This window comes from Ailuropoda melanoleuca, chromosome 10 (genome assembly GCF_002007445.2).
Source record: "Ailuropoda melanoleuca isolate Jingjing chromosome 10, ASM200744v2, whole genome shotgun sequence".
In the NCBI taxonomy this organism is placed as follows: domain Eukaryota; kingdom Metazoa; phylum Chordata; class Mammalia; order Carnivora; family Ursidae; genus Ailuropoda; species Ailuropoda melanoleuca.
The window spans coordinates 24,501,346-24,520,248 of NC_048227.1; the positions used below are offsets into that span (position 1 = coordinate 24,501,346).

The following is an 18,903-nucleotide window of genomic DNA, read 5'->3' on the forward strand; positions in this document are numbered from 1 at the left end:
AATCCACCTTAAGACACTGTATTGTTTTTGAAGGACTTGAGTTAGAGTTCTGACCGTTAAAAAATGATTAATTCTGTCATAATTTGAAATATTGATAGCAGTTTAATGTGTGGTGTCTTATTTCTTTTTTTGAAAATACTGAAATGAAGGGACACCTGGGTGGCTCAGTCAGTTAAGCGTCCAACTCTTATTTCGGCTCAGGTCATGATCTCAGGGTTGTGAGATGGAGCCCCGAGTCATGCTCTGTGCTTAACACGGAGTCTGCTTGGGATTCTCTCTCTCTTTCCCTCTGCCCTTCCCCCTGCATGCATTTTCTGCCTCTCTCTCAAGTAAAATTTTTAAAAAATACTGAAATTAAAATTGAAGTTATGTTTAATAAAGGTTGTATGTGTGGGGATTAACCAAATGGCTGACTATAAGACAAAGTTTTGTAAAAGAAGCCTTTATTTAAGTGGCCTGTCTTGTGTAGTTATTGGAATGCTGGTATTCCCTATGTTTTTACTGTTATTAGGATATAAAAATTACACCAGTAGGGCTCTTCTCCCCACACTTAGTTCATTTAAAAATCCATTTGCTATCTTAATATAATTGCATTGGAGAAGTTAGAAATAGAACAGGTGTGTTTTATGTTCCTCTCTCAGGTGTATTTATTTTTAAGAATATGTGCATTTTTAGTATTGATCCTTCACAAATATTTGTCTTAGGAGAGGCTGGTGTCATGAAAATAACAGTAGACTAAAAATGTGAAGACAAAGGTCCTTTGTATTGGCGCTACCCAGCTGTTCCTCTCAGGAGGTAATTCTTGCCTTCCCTAAGACGTAGGGTTATGAGGGTTCAAGTTTGGAAAATTACTTTCAAAATTATTTTAGTGCTTCACAAATGCTGTTTATGTTGCCATGTCTGAATCAAATTTGGAATTTTAAAGATCTTCCCTATTTCTTCCTCAAAAAGTTTTAGAATTTATTATACACATGCACACACACTCTAGTTCACATTTCATTTTTTTTTTAACTTTATTTTTTTTAAGATTTTATTTTGTTGGGATGCCTGGGTGGCTTAGTCAGTTAAGCATCTGCCTTTGGCTCGGGTCATGACCCCAGGGTCCTGGCATTGAGTCCCACATTAGGCTTGCTGCTCATCGGGGAGCCTGCTTCTCCCTCTGCCTACTGCTCCCCCTGCTTGTGCCTGCCCTCTCTGACAAGTAAATAAAATCTTTAAAGAAAAAAATAAAATGAAATTTTATTTTATTTACATTCAATTAATTAACATACAGTGTATTATTAGTTACGGAGGTAGAGTTCAGTGATTCACCAGTTCATTTTTTTCTTCTAGTACTTGTGTTTGTGCACACATGTGTGTGTAGTAATTCTAAAAATTTCATAAAGAGTATGTCTCAGGGTATATGAATGGGAGCACATAAAATTATTAAATTTCTATTAGGTGTGGCGTATGTCGTTTTTTATATTATTTATATGAAATACTGTGATAAATGATATTTATTCAAAAAAAATGTGTGGAGCTGCAATTAGTTGCTCTCCAGTATAATAGTGATTCTCTTTCTACATTTTTTAGTGTGCTTCCATTATGTAAGCCTGCTTCAAGTTGGCTAATGAGGAATTTGACTGTAAATCTGCATCATTCTATATTTTTTCTCTTTATCTTACTGTTCACACTTAAAGAACTTGATATCACTTGAAATTGTGAGCCAGGAAAAAAAGGTCTAATCTCTGTGACTACTTGCATATATTGGAGGGCAAGTGCCAATGGAATTAAATAGAGAAGGTGTGGATTAAAAGGTAGTTTGTACCTTGGTTAACTTTTGGTAAACAGTTGGAATTTAAAGAACTAATTCTTTAAGAACTCCAGTTGAATGCTGCATTGTTCCCCCTCTTCTCCACTGGCTGGTATTAATGTTTTAAAGGAAGTTGGGGGGCCTGGGTGGCTTAGTTGGTTAAGCGGCTGCCTTCAGCTCAGGTCATGATCTTGGGGTCCTGGGATTGATCCCTGCATTGGGGGGGGTTGGTCCCTGCTTGGTGGGAAGTCTGCTTCTCCATCTCCTTCCCCCCCATGCTTGCTCTCTTTCTCTCTCAAATAAATAAATAAAATCTTAAAAAAAAGAATCAGGGTTCTTTAAAAAAAAGGGGGGAGTAGGGAGAATGGATCATGGAATCATAGAAAGGATATACTCTGCCAGTGTAATAGTTTGAAGTACTTAAAAGAAAACCACGTGTATCTTCTGAACAAAGATAGGAATTAATGACATTTTATGTCATTATGAGAATGTATACAGTATTAAGCTATCATGAGATTTTGGTACTATATTATGGTACTATATTACTAATTATGGCACTATAAATTTACTCAGAATGAGTAAATTCTGTCTCCTGAGAAACTTTGTATCTAGAAACATTGATTTTCCTCTTTTGTTGTAAAAGGGGATTATGAAAATTTCTATTTTTAAACCACTTAATCTGATTAAAGTGTTTAGTATAAAATCTGACAATAAAAAGATATGGTTTGTGGGTTTAAACTGGGTTAAGTGATGATTTTGTACTGTTTCATAGCTTTCTTAAACTTAAGGCTAAATACTTTCTTTTAGTTTGGTCTTAATTTTTTTTATTTTAAGTAATTTCTATTCCCAGTGTGGGGCTTGAACCCACAACCCTGAGATCAAGAGTTGCACGCTCCCACCAGTGGAGCCAGCCAGGTACCCCAAGGCTAAATCCTTTTAAATACCTCAATATATTTCTTGCTGTTGCTGAGCACAGTGGGTGTACTGTTTCTCAGCACTTGATTGCCACTTGTTAGTATGTTTCAGTAACTACCAAAACTGTCTTCCTTTCATGAATTTTCCTATAGTTAGAACAATAGTGTGATTTTTTTTGCAAATTATCTTCCTTTCCCAGCTAATTGATTTAGGAGGCCATATCTTTTGAGGTTTATTTATGAGACCTTTCTATTTATTTATATTTAAGTAGTAGGAAGTGGTTATTTCAAGATCACCCCTAAAACAGAGGTCCCAGTGCTTAAGTAGGGAGTTTACCATACGTATTTACCCATCTATTACGGGTGGTATGTTTCTTTACCGTCGTACACCAGGAGACCTCAGGAGCCAGGTCTTAAAGGTGTTATAGGGGATGTTGACAAGGATCAGTCCTTTTAAAAGTCCACCTGTTGTCTCAGTATAATGTTGGTAAAGTTAGAAATAGAACCAAGGTTTTTTTAGATTCTTCTGTAAGGTATGTTTATTTTTTAAGAGGGTTGGGGCAGGTGTCATGTGTATAATTTGGGAATGCCCTGAAGATATTTCTCTTAGTTTTCTTCCTCTTTTTAAAAATCACTGGTGTGGAGGGGCCCCTGGGTGGCTCAGCTGGTTAGGCGTCTGCCTTCTGTTCCAGTCATGATCCCGGGGTCCTGGGATTGAGTACCGAGTCAGGCTCTTTGCTCAGTGGGGATCTTCTTCCTCTCCCTCTGCCTTCCACTCCCCCTGCTTGTTCGTCCTCTCTCTCTCTCTCTAATGAATAAGTAAAATCTTAAAAAAAAAATTAGTAGTGTGGAATATGAAATTCAGTAAGTATCTTTTCCATAATTGCCATCATATTTAAGATATGTTACATGTCAAAGGATGCATGGTAGGATGTTACTCTTTTGATACCTTAAAACCTTGACTATGCCCAAGATTTGTAGGGTGTATCATATCATTGTGGCAGTAGTGCCTAACTTGATAATAGTTTTCTTTAAAAGTACGGATGTCTAAATTACATAATATTTGTTTTTTCTTAATGTGTTACAAGTGATTTTTGGCAACCACATCATTTTTCTTGACCAGTGTCACCTACAAAAAAAAAGTTGTAATGATGTTTACCTGTTACACAGTACCTTTATTTTTGTAAAAGACTATAGTGCCTTTTAGGATTATTTTTAAAGGGAAGATTTAAAATATGTAATTGTTCAAGAATCTCACAGGCATGTCAGTCCCTTGGGAATATGCTTGAGTCTATTAGCGGAACTTTATCTGAATATCTCTACAGTCAGTATTTGCCTATTTTCAGGACTTCTTCAAGATGGTTGCACACATTTTTATTATTTTATTATTTATTATTTTTTAAAGTTAATTTTTTTTTAAGATTTTATTTATTTATTTGACAGAGACAGCGAGAGAGGGAATACAAGCAGGGGGAGTGTGAGAGGGAGAAGCAGGCTTCCTGCGGAGCAGGGAGCTGGATGCGGGGCGTGACCCCAGGACCCTGTGATCATGACCCGAGCCAAAGGCAGACGCTTAACGGCTGAGCCACCCAGGTGCCCCGTTTTTTTTTTTTTTTTTTTAATACTGATAAAACACACTGCCTTTTCCTTGCTTATAGAGCCCCAGTCTGGTTTCAAGACCCTTCCTTTTGGAATTTCTATAGTATTTAACTCTTAGTGATTCTTCTCTAACCTTCTCTGTCTTAGTGGGCTATGTTTGGCATTTAACTGGAGAACCTGGGGGGGGGAGGTGTGGGTGAAGGGGTGGACAGGTTTCTTTGTAGATGTTCAGTCTTTTTGTCCTTCCTCTGCTAGGGAGGTCATGGAGTAAGAGATTTCCTTTCAATCTTGGCAATTTCCCAGGCTGAATGGGATGTTTCTAAAGTACTTCCAGGACTTGCTGACAAAAGAGGAAGATAAGCAATACAAATGGGAGCTGAAGCAGGGTTTTTTTTTTAAGGCAGTCAGCTAGCTTGGGTTAAAAATAAAGGCCAGGAGAAAGTGAGTCAAATTAACATGGTGCCTTAGATTCACGAGCCTTTAGGTGAACTATTATTTTACATAAACAGAATTATTTCTGTTAAGTAGTGAACCCTGAAATCCCATTTGTATTGAAAATTGAAAGCATACCAGATTTTATAACTGCAAATATTCTTAATACTTGGTAATATAGGAATTTATGCTAGATGAGGTACAGAACCTTGGTATACTTAAATTAGCAGTGGATTTCTCATGTCTCTGTCTCAGCCAGTGATTTTCTGATTTTACCAGCCTTAGTGGTTTGACTCTTTCTTAAAACAATTTTTTCGTGTTGTCTCAGTGGTCAGTTAATAAGAATTTAGCTACAATTTTGAAAGCTGTCAAAATTGGTAGGCAATAAAACATTAAGAATTTATAGTGTGTTTCTTTTTTGTGCATTTCTTTCTTAAAAAAATAAAGTGCTATAGGGACTATCTTAGGTATTTCTCAGGCATGGATAGAGTGAAATTGCAATTTTGCTAGAAATTTTGAATTTTTTATTATTAATGTCAGTAACAGTTATCTTTTAATGATATAAGAGCTGTTTTGTTTGTTTCTGTACCTTGGCTAGGTTAATCCTTTCTGAGCTTTAAGTTCCAGTTCTTAGGCCTGATAATTCAGACACTAACAGTCTTTGGTTTCATTGGAAAGCACAATGACTTAAAGCTGGGCCACATTTTGCTTTTTCATTTAGAATGGTTAAATATGGTAGGCAATATAAGACCTGAAATACTGAAATATTAAAAATAAATTCTTTCCTTTATCTTTTGTACTTTTACTGTAAAGATCTGTTTCCTTTAAAGTCAGATTTATTGGGGCACCTGGGTGGCTCAGTGGGTTAAGCATCTGCCTTCGGCTCAGGTCATGATACTAGGGTCTTGGGATCGAGCCCCGCGTGGGGCTCCCTGCTCCGCAGGGAGTCTGCTTCACCCTCTCCCTCTGCCCTTCCCCCCCCATCATGTGCTCGCTCTCTCTCTCAAAATAAATAAAACCTTTGAAAATTTTTTTTAAAAGTCAGATTTATTGAGGTATGATTTATATGCTGTGTAGTTCTTTGCGTTTTGACAGATGCATGTTATGTTGTAAACATGACCACTGCAGTCATGCTATAGAATAGTTCCATCATCCCAAAACATTTCCTTGTGCCCCTTTGTAGTCAGCTTCTACTCTCAGCCCTTGATAACCTGTGGTCTTTTTTTTTTTCTCCCTGTAATTTAATCTTTTCAAGAATGCAATAAATTTTTTTTAACTTTTTTTTTTGGGGGGGGGGAACACCTGGGTGGCTCAGTCAGTTAAGTGTCTGCCTTCTGCTCAGGTCATGATCCCAGGGTCCTGGGATCAAGTTCCACATCGGGTTCCCTGCTCAGCGGGGAGTCTGCTTCTCCATCTGCCTGCTGCTCCCCCTGCTTTTTGCTCTCTCAAAGAAATAAAATTTTTAAAAACAAAAAAAAATATGTATTTTTTTTATTCTTAAGGAATCTCTACACCCAGTGTGTCACTCAAACTCACCACCCCAAGATCAAGAGTTGTATACTCCAGCAGTTGAGCCACCCAGATGCCCCAAGAATGTCCTAAATTTTTAAAAAATTGTGATAAAATGCACATAAAATTTATCATTTTACAGTTCAATGTACCAAGTACAGTTGACCCTAAACAGTGTGGGGGTTGGGGTGCTGACACCTCTCCCTGCCCCCCAGTCAAAAATCTGCATCTAACGTGACTTCCCTAAAACTTTGCTAATAGCCAGCTGTTGACCTGACAGTAATATAAGTAGTCAGTTAACACATCTTGTGTGTTGTATGTCTTATTTACTGTATTCTTAAAATAAACTGGAGAAAAGAAAATATTAAAGTCATAAGGAAGAGAAAGTACATTTACAGTACTGTGCTGTGTGTATTGTAAAAAAATCTGTGTGTAAGTGGACTGTGCTAGTTCAAATCCGTGTTGTTCAAGTGTCAGCTGTACATTCATGATGTGCAACCGTCACCACTGTCTAGTTCCAAAACTTTTCATCACCCCAAACAGAAACCTAGTACCTTTAAGTAGTTACTTCCTATTTTCCCCTTCTCTCAGCCCCTGGCAACCATAAATCTGCTTTCTCTATGGATTTGCCTATTCTGGATATTTTATATGAATGGAATCATATACTATGTAGTCTTTTGTTTCTGGCCTCTTTCACTTAGCATAACGTTTTCAAGGTTCATCCGTGTTGTGGCAGGTATCAATATGTCATTTCTTTTTATGGAATCTTACATGGATTTATAATCTTGCATTGTATGAATATACCACATTTTGTTTATCCATTCAACCTTTGATGGACATTTGAGTTTCCACCTTTAGTTTATTGAGAATAGTGTTGTGGTGAACATTCACATACAAATTTTTGTGAGAGGACCTGTTGTCAGCTCTTTTGGGCATATACCTAGGAATGGATTTGCTGGGTCAAATGGTAATTTTTTGCTTAACTTGAGGAATTTAAACATTCCCATCAGTTATGTATGAGGATTTCATTTTCTCAGTATATTTGCAACACTGGTAATTATTTTTTTTTTTAAATGATGACTATCCTACTGGGTGAGATTTCTCACTGTGGTTTTGATTTTACATTTTCCTAATCACTAATGATGTTGAATAGTTTTTCATGTGCTTATTGGCTGTTCGAATATCTTTGGGGAAATATGGCTTTTCAGATCTTGAGCCCATTTAAAAATTGGATTGTTTGTCCTTTTGTTGAGTTACAGGAGTTCTTTATATATTTTGGATACTAGACTCTTGAAAGATACATGATTTGCAGATATTTTTGCTGATTTTGTGAGTTGTCTTTTCACTCTCTTGATAGTGCCCTTTGATGGGACAAAAATAAGGCTTTAGGGGCGCCTGGGTGTCTCAGTCATTAAGCATCTGCCTTCGGCTCAGGGCGTGATCCCAGGGTCCTGGGATCGAGCCCCGCATCTGACTCCTTACTCTACTGGGAGCCTGCTTCTTCCTCTCCCACTCCCCCTGCTTGAGTTCCCTCTCGTTGGCTGTCTCTCTCTGTCAAATAAATAAATAAAATCTTTTAAAAAAAGGCTTTAAAAGTGCATATTTTTATAAAAATTATTTTTATAAAATTTTGGAATTCATTTAAATATATTGCTGAAGCCAGCCCGTTCTAATTTTGGTGGCTTTTCTGTGTTCATAAAAGTCACCTTTTTTTTTTTTTAAAGATTTTATTTATTTATTTAATTTGAGAGAGAGAAAAAGAGCGCGTTTGCTCCATACCTGCGCACGCAGACACGCATCCACAAGTGGGGGAGGGAGGGACGGGGGTGGGGCAGAGGGAGAGGGAGAAGCAGACTCCCTGCTGAGCAGGGAGAAGGACCAGACCCAGGGCTCCATCCTAGGGCCCCAAGGTCATGACTTGAGCTGAAGGCAGGTGCTTAACCAACTGAGCCACACAGGCACCCCCCATGAAAGTTACTCTTAAGATCACATTTTAGTTATGGAAGTTTAACTTAGAAGACTAATTTTTACTTAATTTAAATAATTATAATAGAGTTCGAACCAAGATCATTATCTAGTCTGTTCCCCTCCCCTATGCTGCAGCCACTATGCTGTTCTCTTTTCCCTGTGAAAGTTGTGTGGTGTAAATAGTTCCCTCTGGTAACATCTCAAACAAGTGAGCAAATTGAAGCTATTTTACAACTACTAAGTGCCAACTAGTGTGGTACATGCATTGAGAGTTTGAGGAAGGAGCTGGATAATGGGATTTTTTTTTTTTCTGAAGTCACAGAGCAGTTTATACTCCTAATTGGAACTTCAACTGACTTTACAGTTCTTTTCTTTCTAGATTATAAATTCTTACAGGGTTGGAACCATCTTAGTTCACCTTTTGGAGTCATCAGCTCTTAGTTAATGCTGTTTTTGTAGTAAATGATCAAGAAAATACTGATTTTGATAGAATGCTTTGGAGAGGAAGTGTGGGTTGAAGAAAAGTTAGTGTTCGTTTAGGTTAGGGATCTGTATTCCACAGTTGAGAGAAAGGCCTCATTTATGAGAATGGGTGATCATTTAGTCAACAAGTAATTTATATGCCGTCTAGGCAGTGGGGGTGTGATAGGCAGCATTGAGAGTCCCCTGCCCTTCTGGTATTCACAGTCTCCTGGTAGAACATGTTAAAATAGCTTCTTAAATCATCTTAGAACTAAAGGAACTATTAGGTTCTCTGGTAGCACATATATAGTGGGGACTACTGGCCAGATTCAGGGGACAGAAACTTTTCAAAGGAAAGCTGAAGCTTGGAGGATAAAGAGAAATAATCTAGGGTCAGCAAAGGGTGAGGACAAAGCCAATCCCCGCTGACTGGCTGAGCAAGGTGATTCTTTCTGTGGCAATGAAAGAGTAGGATGGATGGGGCATAGAATGTGAAAGGGGGTAGTGGGTAGAAATTTCAGCTAAAAAGGGAAGTAAGGTGCATAGGATGATAAGGGCAGTGAGAGGATATCAGATTTGTGTTTTATGACACTAATGTTGGAATGTGGAGGAGAGATGGGTGAGAGATGAGAATTGGGAGTGGGAAATATACTGACTGATCAAACAGTGCCATTTATTAGAAAGTAGTGGTTAGATGATGGCACCGCTTATTAAAATGGGGATTCCAGGAAGAAAGGAGCCAGTTGTTATGTTTGAGGCATTGGAACATGGAGATTTTTTTTAAATTTTAATATTTATTTATGTATTTGATTTTATTTGACAGAGAGAGACAGCAAGAGAGGGAACACAAGCAGGGGGAGTGGGAGAGGGAGAAGCAGGCTTCCCGCTGAGCAGAGAGCCCTACGCTGGGCTCAATCCCAGGACCCTGGGATCATGACCTGAGCCACCCAGGCGCCAAGATTGTTTTTTAAACAGTTGGGTACATAGGTCTGGACCTTGGAGTGGACATCAGTGATGGAGGCCTAGATCTAGGAAGTGATGTCATACATGTGGTAAATATTGCCACTGGAATGGATTGAATGAGAGAGTACAAAGTGAGATGAATAGAGTGCCTAGGGTCAGGCTTTGAGAAACTTCAAGATTCTGGGGTTTGGTAGATGAGGCTGAGCAAGCCCTCAGAAGTTCCTGAGAAAGTACAACCAGGTAGGAAGAAATACAGAGTATTTTATCCCATAAGCCAAAGGAAGGGAAGAATCTGGTTATTTTGAATTCTCAGGATCTCAGCACAGAGGGTTATTGTAAGAATTTTAAAAAGAGGTTTTCATTCAGCCCACCTCATTCCTCTGCAAGGCACCCTTGTGCAGGCCACAACCTGCTTAACTCTACTTAGTAGCCCTGTGGAAGCTGCTGAGAGGATGAGTAAGATAAAGCCTGAAGTATGAGTTTAGCAACCTGGGCTCATAGTTAGTTTTGCTGAAAGTAATGGGGCAGAAGTTGGATCAGGGTGGATTGAGGAACCAGTAGAGGTGAAGAAACAGGGTGGGGAGTAGGGATAACTCTTAGTTTGCAGAGAGTGAAGGCAGATTGGTGGAGGGTCATGTGGGATTGATGGAGTTTTTTTGTTTGTTTTCTAATATTTTTTAAAATACGTTTTTGCATTTTTAAATGGGAGACATCAAAAAATTTTACATGTGTAAAGTGAAGATTCAGTTCAATGGGAAAGGAGAAAAGGGTATTTGCAAAGTTAAGAAAAGGTGGAAGTAGATGGAATCCCACTTAGGGCCTAATATTGGGTGCAGATGTGTGATGTTTTTTTTTTTCTTTTTTCTTGGAGAAGTAGAGAGATTGTGAGTGTGTTTATGTGTATAGGGGGTTAGGGGAGTATTTTGGAATCTGAAGAGAATGGGGCAGTTCTGGATAATGCATGTAGAGAATGGGAGATAGACGCTGGAGGGCCTGGGGATGTGGTGCTTACTTATGGATGGTGGATTATTGATACTAGGGCTTATGCAGTGTTGAAGTTTTAACAGATTGGTGTGAGGAAAATATTAAGAGAGGTTAAGGGGATTGGCAAGAGTGTTATTGAAATGATAGACCATGAACTCTAAGCTGAAAGAAGGAAGTGAAGAAGGAAGAAAGTACTTGGACTGGGAAAAAGTAGAGAGAGTCACTGGAATTAAAGTTACTTTAAAAAACAGCAACAACAATTAGAGTGTTATTGAGAGAGAGTGTGAGTAGACAGTTGTCAAAAGTAGTCATCAGACATTGAGCAAGATGAGCCAAAAGGGGGTCATGGAATTTTAGAGACAAGTAAGGCCACAAGTGGCAGCTCCTACTTTGGCAGGAACAGTTTCATTGGAGTGCTGATGGTGGACCCCGGGTTACAGTGAATTGAAAAGTGAGTGAAGATGAGGAAGGTAAATTTTTCCCAAGAGTTTTGGCTGTGAAGAGTCTAGACAAGGAGAATTAGAAGGAAAAAGAGTGTTAAGATTTTGCCCCCCCCCCTTTTTTTTTAAGATTTTATTTATTTATTTGACAGAGATAGAGAGCCAGTGAGAGAGGGAACACAAGCAGGGGGAGTGGGAGAGGAAGAAGCAGGCTCATAGCGGAGGAGCCTGATGTGGGGCTCGATCCCACAATGCCGGGATCACGCCCCGAGCCGAAGGCAGACGCCCAACCGCTGTGCCACCCAGGCGCCCCCCCCCCTTTTTAAGTAGGCTCCATGCCCCAGCGTGGGGCTTGAACTCATGACCCCAAGATCTAGAGTTGCATGCTCTACTGACTGAGCCAGCCAGGATCCCCAAGATTTTGACTTCTGTTGTTGAAAGGAAAGACTAGGGGGTGCTCATGTGTTGTTGAGTGATGAGCGGCAGCAAAGTGGGAGATCCACAGCAACCTCAGAAAATAGCGTCGATGTATGGATTCAGAGGGTTGCTGTAGATAGGACATGTACTTGTTCCATGATTTGAGGGTGATAAGAAAGGCTGTGTGTGAACATGTGGGTGAATTTATGGATTTACTGGAAGGAAGTTGGCAGGTACTGGTGGAGTGCTGAAGAACTTGAAAGTTAAACAGAATTGAATTTGAGTTCTTGCTCTTCCTTTTACCAGATGTGCAGCTTTAGGTCCCTTACGGAACCTTGCTTACCTCATCTGTAAGATGGTAATTTATTATCTTTAATGATCATAATAGGATTATGTTAAAGAGGAAATGAAGTACTAAATATATGTAAACTGCTTGGCTCAGTTGCTTACTAGATGTGGTAGGAGCTCAAAACTTTAGCCCTTATTGAGAGTGCTGTGGAAGAATGGTTTGCATTTCTCATGAAGCAGAAATGTGGAAGGTCATGTACTGGAAGAGCTGGGGAAAGGAGGAAGGTGCAAGAAGTTTGAAAACTGTTTTGGAAAGGAGAGAACCCTGGCTAGGGAAACACGGGCAGTAATGAAGACCCAATCGTAGTCTGAGAACTACCTGGGGGTGGAGTGTTGACCAACCTTTACACTGAGGACAATCGTGCACGTGAAGCAAAGGTTAAAATCCAATGTAATGCCCTCCTAGAGTTGGCGTTGTTTGTCCCTTCTGGTTAATTTGGTTAGAGGTCAATCAATAGAGGGTGTTTGAGAAGGGAAATTATACTGAAGTCAAATCTTTACTATGTTTGCTAAAGATGTTATTGAAAAACAAAATTTACAATCTTTAAAATTTTGGGTTAGAGCATATTCGGTAATTTTAAATATAGATGCAGAGTTAGAGGGAACATGGTCCATAAGACCAGCCTTACTTCTGATACCAGTTCCAAGTTCAGGGGTCCGCAAGGCTACTCTTAGGTTGGATAAGTCACTTACTGAACTCACTGAAAGCTGTTCTACTCATGGTTACAATTTATTATAGCTAAAAGTTTCAGATTAAGATTGGCTGCTGGTAAAGGCCCATACAGCAGACTCCAGGAAAGCTTTGAATGTGGAGCTTCCAACCGTCCTTTCCTTGTCAAGTCATGAACACAGTATTACTCTTCTGGTGTTGATGTGTGACACACAGTACGCATGGAGTGTTACCAGCCGTAGAAGCTCATTCCCGGCATTGGTGTCTAGAGTGTTTTATTGGGACTCCATGATCAACTGCCTACATGCATAAACTTAGCTTCCAGCCCTTCTGAAGGCTGAGCTGGTCCTTGGGACTTAAAGCCCCTTCACCCTCATAGATCACATTGTTACACTTCCTGGTGTGGCCCAAAGCCTGCAGGTGAACAGGGACACTTTTATTAGGTATTACACTCCAGGACTTTAGAAATTAACTTCCAGAAGCCGAGGGTAAAGGCCAGACAGACCTCCTTTGGGCATGGTGAAATTATTTAGTTTTACAAAAATAGTTAAATGTAGTTTCATATTTTGAGTCTACATTGCTGTTGAGTTTGATTAGTGATTGAAAATCGGTAACAACCCATAAATTGATAATTAAGATTTGGTATTATATACAATTAATACTTAAGTAGCTAAGGAAGTTTCATCAAGAAATTATATTAATTGCTAATATTTCATTGTTGCAAAACTGATGTAAACTCGTAATTTCGGCATGATGGTTCAGTTCTGTTTTACTAAATTTGAACTATTTTCTCTTGTGGGAAGAGTTTCAAATAATGAAGTCCATGAGCCTCCCAAATGAATTTTTTAGGCACAGATTCATATTTCAGAGCATAGTTTCACCTTTTCATCTATTCCTCATGAAAACATGTCTGAATCCAGGTGAGTAACAGGCATCATAGGGATAACCTTGAATTTATTTCTAAAAGATAAATCGTTTTCAAGTGGTATTAACTGTTACTAATGAAAAACTCACAGCATATTCTACAACTACTGTATGACAGTGACACTGTTTTTGCGCACCATTGCTTTAGAAAATAAACGCATTCCCACCTCATTGGCTTAAGTGCAAATCTCATTTCCTGGTCGATAACCATTACAAATTAGATCCCTGAGAGTAAAATCCCTTAATAAGCCTAGTTAAAAACAACTTGAAGCAATATGATGGTTATTCCAGTGGCACCACTAGGTGTGGTGTTTGCATCAAGTCATTTTGGGGTGCTTTATGGAAATGCTTCCTGTTAGGGAATTCCCTGACTTCATACTTCTGAAGTGGTGCCTTTTTGTTTTGTTTTTTTGTTTTTTTTGGTTGCTTTTTAGTGCTTACAAGAACTGGACGAGACCACATGTAGCCAGGAGATACTGTATCCCCTTGCACATGGTGGATTGTTGATGTGAGGTCTGAGGATTTGGGTTATTCAGAGTAAATGACCTCTCAGATTTATTACATTTTCTGTATACTGAGAATAGATAACTAAATGAGCGGTAACTATATTTGCATGTGATTTGTATGTTATAGTTAACATTTAAATTCTCTTATGTACTAAAAAGTTTTTTGGTTGCCACCTTAAGCCTCTTTATCTTCAAAGGCACAGAGTGGCTTTCTATCTCAATTTTTGCTTCAACATAGGAACTCTAAGAGCCATAGTACAACTCAAAGCACCTAACCCATGAATGATATTTGCTTCATGTTTGAACAACAAATGTTTTAACCCACTGTCTTCACTAATATTGTAACTACTGTCTTACAGATTGACTTGATGCAAAACATCACAAAGGCTCCATATTATACAGTATGCGATTTTTGAGGTATGAGCTTTAGAAACTTACCTCTCATGTGGCATGTACATCAGGCTTTAACTTCACTTTAAGCATTTGGGGGAAACTTATGCATTTCTTTTTTTCTCTCTCTCTCCATAATATTTTTAGAGTATTAAAGGGGCAGTGGAGGTATTTTTGATCCTTGCTAGTATGATTCTCAGTTTTAACAGATACATTTTTTCTTATCACTAAACAGACGCTAATTCTGGCAGATGATAGCTTTTTCACCCCTTACAACTGGCTTAACATTTATACCTGCCTCTTTGAATTCAAATCTGTATTTTGTGCCTTTGATTGCCTCATTTTAAGTGCTCATTTCCGTTCGTTAACAGTTTTCTATTTATTAGACTGGGTGGTGGTGATGGTGCTAATGGCCTGGTACTGACTTTTTTGAGACCTAAGCAGTCTTGATATTTAAAAAAATCAAGATTTCAGATAAACGCTGAACTATTTTGTGCTTTTGGGTTCAGACTACCTATAACTTGAATTCTGGTTGGAAATGTTTTGATCAGTTTGGTTTAAAAGAACATGGCAGCCAGTAAGTTTTTAGACAGTTCTAAGACAGTAGTTCTAACCCTAGTGATTTTTTTTTTTTGTTATATTTCTGAAAACCCAAACTCTGAGGGGGGAAAAACTTGGTGTTCATAACTCATGGGATTTTAAAACCTATATTTCTAATAAATTGGGAAGTTGTTCCCATTCTTTTTTTTCCAGTTTAGTTTGAAGTCAGATGCTTTGTAGGTAGAAATGGATTTGTTGGTAGGAGATTGCTTAATTTCTTCATTGAAGAACTTAAAACCAGCTGCTATATTTTGGGCATGAAACTTGTTTTGGTTATATTCCTATGCTCTTGAACTGCTTATATATTATTTGTCTTTTAGACTGGAAATCTTGAGTTTAGTATTATGGTCTTAATAACTTTTTTTTTTTTTGTAAGTTTGTTTATTTGAGGGAGAGAGAACATGGGTAGGAGGGGCTGAGGGAGAGGGAATCTTAAGCTGACTCTGGCCTGAGTGTAGAGCCTGATGTGGGGCTTGAGATCACGACCTGAGCTGAAACCAAGAGTCAGATGCTTAACTGACTGCGCCACACAGGCGCCCCAGGGTCTTAGTAACTTTGAGCATATCCTGTAAGTTAAGTATTTCTTAAGAATTTAGTATCCTATTTAAGCCTCACAACAACTTTACAGGTGAGATAGGTATTACCCCATTTCACGAAAGAAACAACTGAGGCTTGGAGATTAAGTACCGTGTGCAAAGTCCCCCTTACCTTTTTTGTGTTGGAACTGGGATTTGAGCCCAGATCTTTTCTGAACCCATATTCTCTGCTGCCTTCTGTTTACCGCTATGTCACCAGAAGAATGATACAAATACTTAACTCTTAGTAGTAAAGGTAGTATATGTGATATATAAACATAATTTAAACAGGAAATTCAGACATTTAAATATTGCTTGATTTTCGTTATCTTGTATCCATTCATTTGCTAGCAGCTTACTTATCCAGGTTGTGTTAGGTGTCATACATTTAGACAAGTTCAGATCTGTCAGAAAAGCTCTTAGCTCTCTTTTATTTTTGAATTCCCTTCCAGAAATTTATGGTATGTTATGGTTTATTGTAGGTGCACATTTAATGTGCTATTTTTAGAAACATTGGAGATGCCATTATTTTTGTTTTAAAAAGCTCTCATGCTCCAATTTAGTGTTAATGGTACTTAACTGCTTATAGATTTAGGATGCTTAGAAAAAAATTCTCATACATTTTTTTCTTGAAATTCCATAAATTGTGTTTTTTCATCTCTTGGAAATACTGAGCTTTGTTGACAAGCGAACCCTGGATGTTTGAAGAAGATACTCCATTGTGGAGCCTTAGTTATTTTCGTATGCTAGGGTCACGGAATTTTATCAAGTTTCCAGTTGAGAGCCTTTAGGAATAATTTAGATTTGTGCCACTTACCCAAGTTTAATTGGACCTGTTATTTGCATTCTATATTAACAGTGGTTTCATTAAGTATAGATCAGGTTGTCCGACTGAGCTTATGCTAAGTTTCTTGTTTAGTATTTTTATGGGTGGGGGCAAAGAAAAACGATAAATTGGAATATATGAACAAACACTGAAGTCATTTTTATAGAAGAGGAAGGAGTCATAAGGGTTGAGGAATAGGTTAGTTTCTGCTTTTGCCAGTGTCCTCAAGTTTCCCAAATAATTGTGGGTTCAGAAGATGTTTTTAGTACATATCATAAAAGTGATTTTTTTTCAGAAAGTTGTTCCTTTCAGAAGTAGTATCAGTAGGACAGGAGCTTTTTTCTTGGTATTTTTCATATGCTGTTGTAGTGTTGTCTTATTTCTTGATGCCTTACGTTTGATGGTTGGAAGAATAAGGCTCATGAGAAATTAGGAAACTCAGCTCCTGGTTGTACTGGTGAGGACATTGAGCCATAAAACTGTTCCTTAGACAAGGATAAGGACAAAGTTTTACCCTGGGGCGACACCACTTGTTTATTAATGGCCGAGTATCAGGGATTATTCTATACAGTACTTGACTTTTACTTCAGCTTTATTGGATTCCTGGTATCTTACTTTTATTTTTCTAACTTTTTATAATTTTGATAGTCTCTGTAGTTAAGGAACCTTCAGTGAAGTCTCCAATACATTAAAATAATCTTACTTTCCATCTAATGTGTTTTTATATCCTATCGAGCTTGCTTTCAAATATCATTCTGTAATTTACTTTCCCACCAAATAATCAAGTTAGGAATTCAGGTGAGAGAGAGAGAGAGAATATGCCACATTGCCCCTGCCTCATATGTTGCCAGTGCTTTTTATTTTAATGACTGGGAAGACTGTAATTTTTCTACTAATTAACCTCTCCTGGGAGAAGAGCTGAGGAAGAATGATTCCTTTTATCAAATCATGTGAAGAGAATCCTGGACCAGGGTGACCAGCTGTCTTAGTTTGCCTTGGACTGAAGGAGGTTCCACGGACATGGGATTTTCATTGCTAAAATTGGTAACCCTTGAACACAGCAGGATGAGTTGGTCACTCTAATCCTGGTAGTTTCCTGTATTTCTGAATGGGTTTGTAGAATAGAAGGGGCTGAAAAGCTGGCATTTCATTCATTGACAATCCTTTCCCTGTTGAAAGACTTATTAGTAATTGGAGTGCTTATTTATAATAGTAATAATTTAAAAATTAGTGTGGTAGGAGAGGCTTGAATAAAAGATTTATGGTTTGGGCTATGAAAATATTTGTTTAAGTTTAATCGTATACTCTTCTCTCTTTACAGAACTGATAGTGCATCAGCCGACCCAGATACATTAAAATATTCTTCATCCAGAGATCGGGGTGGGTCTTCTTCTTATGGACTGCAACCTTCAAATTCAGCTGTGGTGTCTCGGCAAAGGCACGATGATACCAGAGTCCACACTGACATACAGAATGACGAAAAGGGTATATATGCTTCCTTTATTGTTAGAGGCATGTTTTTTTGTTTGTTTGTTTTTAACCTACCAGCTTTTCCCTTGCTTCATCTTTCCCTCTTTTTTTCTCCCGTACTTCTTTCTTTTAATATGCTTAAAATATAAATATTAAATACAGTGCTATTTTTGAAACTTATTCAGTTTACCCCTTCATTAAAAAATTTTTAAAATGTTCTTTTCATACATTATAATATACTTAGGCAGTTTCCTTGCCACCCAAAATATCACAAAGGCTGAAGTCTTCTGACTATAATCTCTCCTCTAGGCTTCTAAAAGGTTTTAAAGTGCAAAATCTGACTTAATTTAGTTTACATTTCTCTTATCTTCCATGGATGAACAAAATGAAATCAAAATGATTTCCTTTTTTTTTTTTTTAAGATTTTATTTATTTATTCGACAGAGATAGAGACAGCCAGCGAGAGAGGGAACACAAGCAGGGGGAGTGGGAGAGGAAGAAGCAGGCTCATAGCGGAGGAGCCTGATGTGGGGCTTGATCCCATAACGCCGGGATCACGCCCTGAGGTGAAGGCTGACGCTTAACTGCTTTGCCACCCAGGCGCCCCCAAAATGATTTCAAAGCAGGCAGCACAAGGGAAGAGTAGGAGAAGCAAAGGCTGGTTGAGCTGTAGATAGGTAGTAAGATCCTGAACTATCAGGAATTGATGGAGTAAAGCAAAGAGCCCTATTAAAATAATGTAAATATTGCTGTTTTTAGGTGGCTACAGTGTCAATGGAGGATCTGGGGAAAATACTTATGGTCGGAAGTCGTTGGGGCAAGAGCTGAGGGTTAATAATGTGACCAGCCCTGAGTTCACCAGTATTCAGCATGGCAGTCGTGCGTTAGCCATCAAAGACATGAGGAAATCACAGGGTAAGATTGGGCAAACTGGGGGGGGGGGGCGCAGTCCTAAATGCCTCCACAAACACCTGTATCCCTTTTGTTTCCTGGACGCTGTATTGCTTACTAATGCTTTTGCATACATGAGTTGGCTCGTTTACTTCCGAGTTGAAAAACATGTACAGATGATAATTGTTTGCATTCTTTCTCGCTGTAAACTGTTTCTTAGACC

At 38.5% G+C, this 18,903-nt stretch overlaps 1 protein-coding gene across 3 annotated transcripts in view; it reads left to right on the plus strand.

Moving 5' to 3' along the window:
• Positions 1–18,903, plus strand: part of SMG1 (SMG1 nonsense mediated mRNA decay associated PI3K related kinase) — a 98,898-nt gene that overhangs the window by 9,537 nt on the left and 70,458 nt on the right. For 2 of the 3 annotated variants that reach the window (XM_011226515.3, XM_034670319.1), the window contains exons 2-3: positions 17,641–17,804; positions 18,549–18,704. In XM_011226515.3, the coding sequence (XP_011224817.2) occupies positions 17,641–17,804; positions 18,549–18,704 (320 nt within the window). Of the gene's footprint in view, positions 1–14,287; positions 14,346–17,640; positions 17,805–18,548; positions 18,705–18,903 lie in introns of all 3 variants that reach the window. The other variant, XM_011226514.3, reaches the window with a different exon arrangement.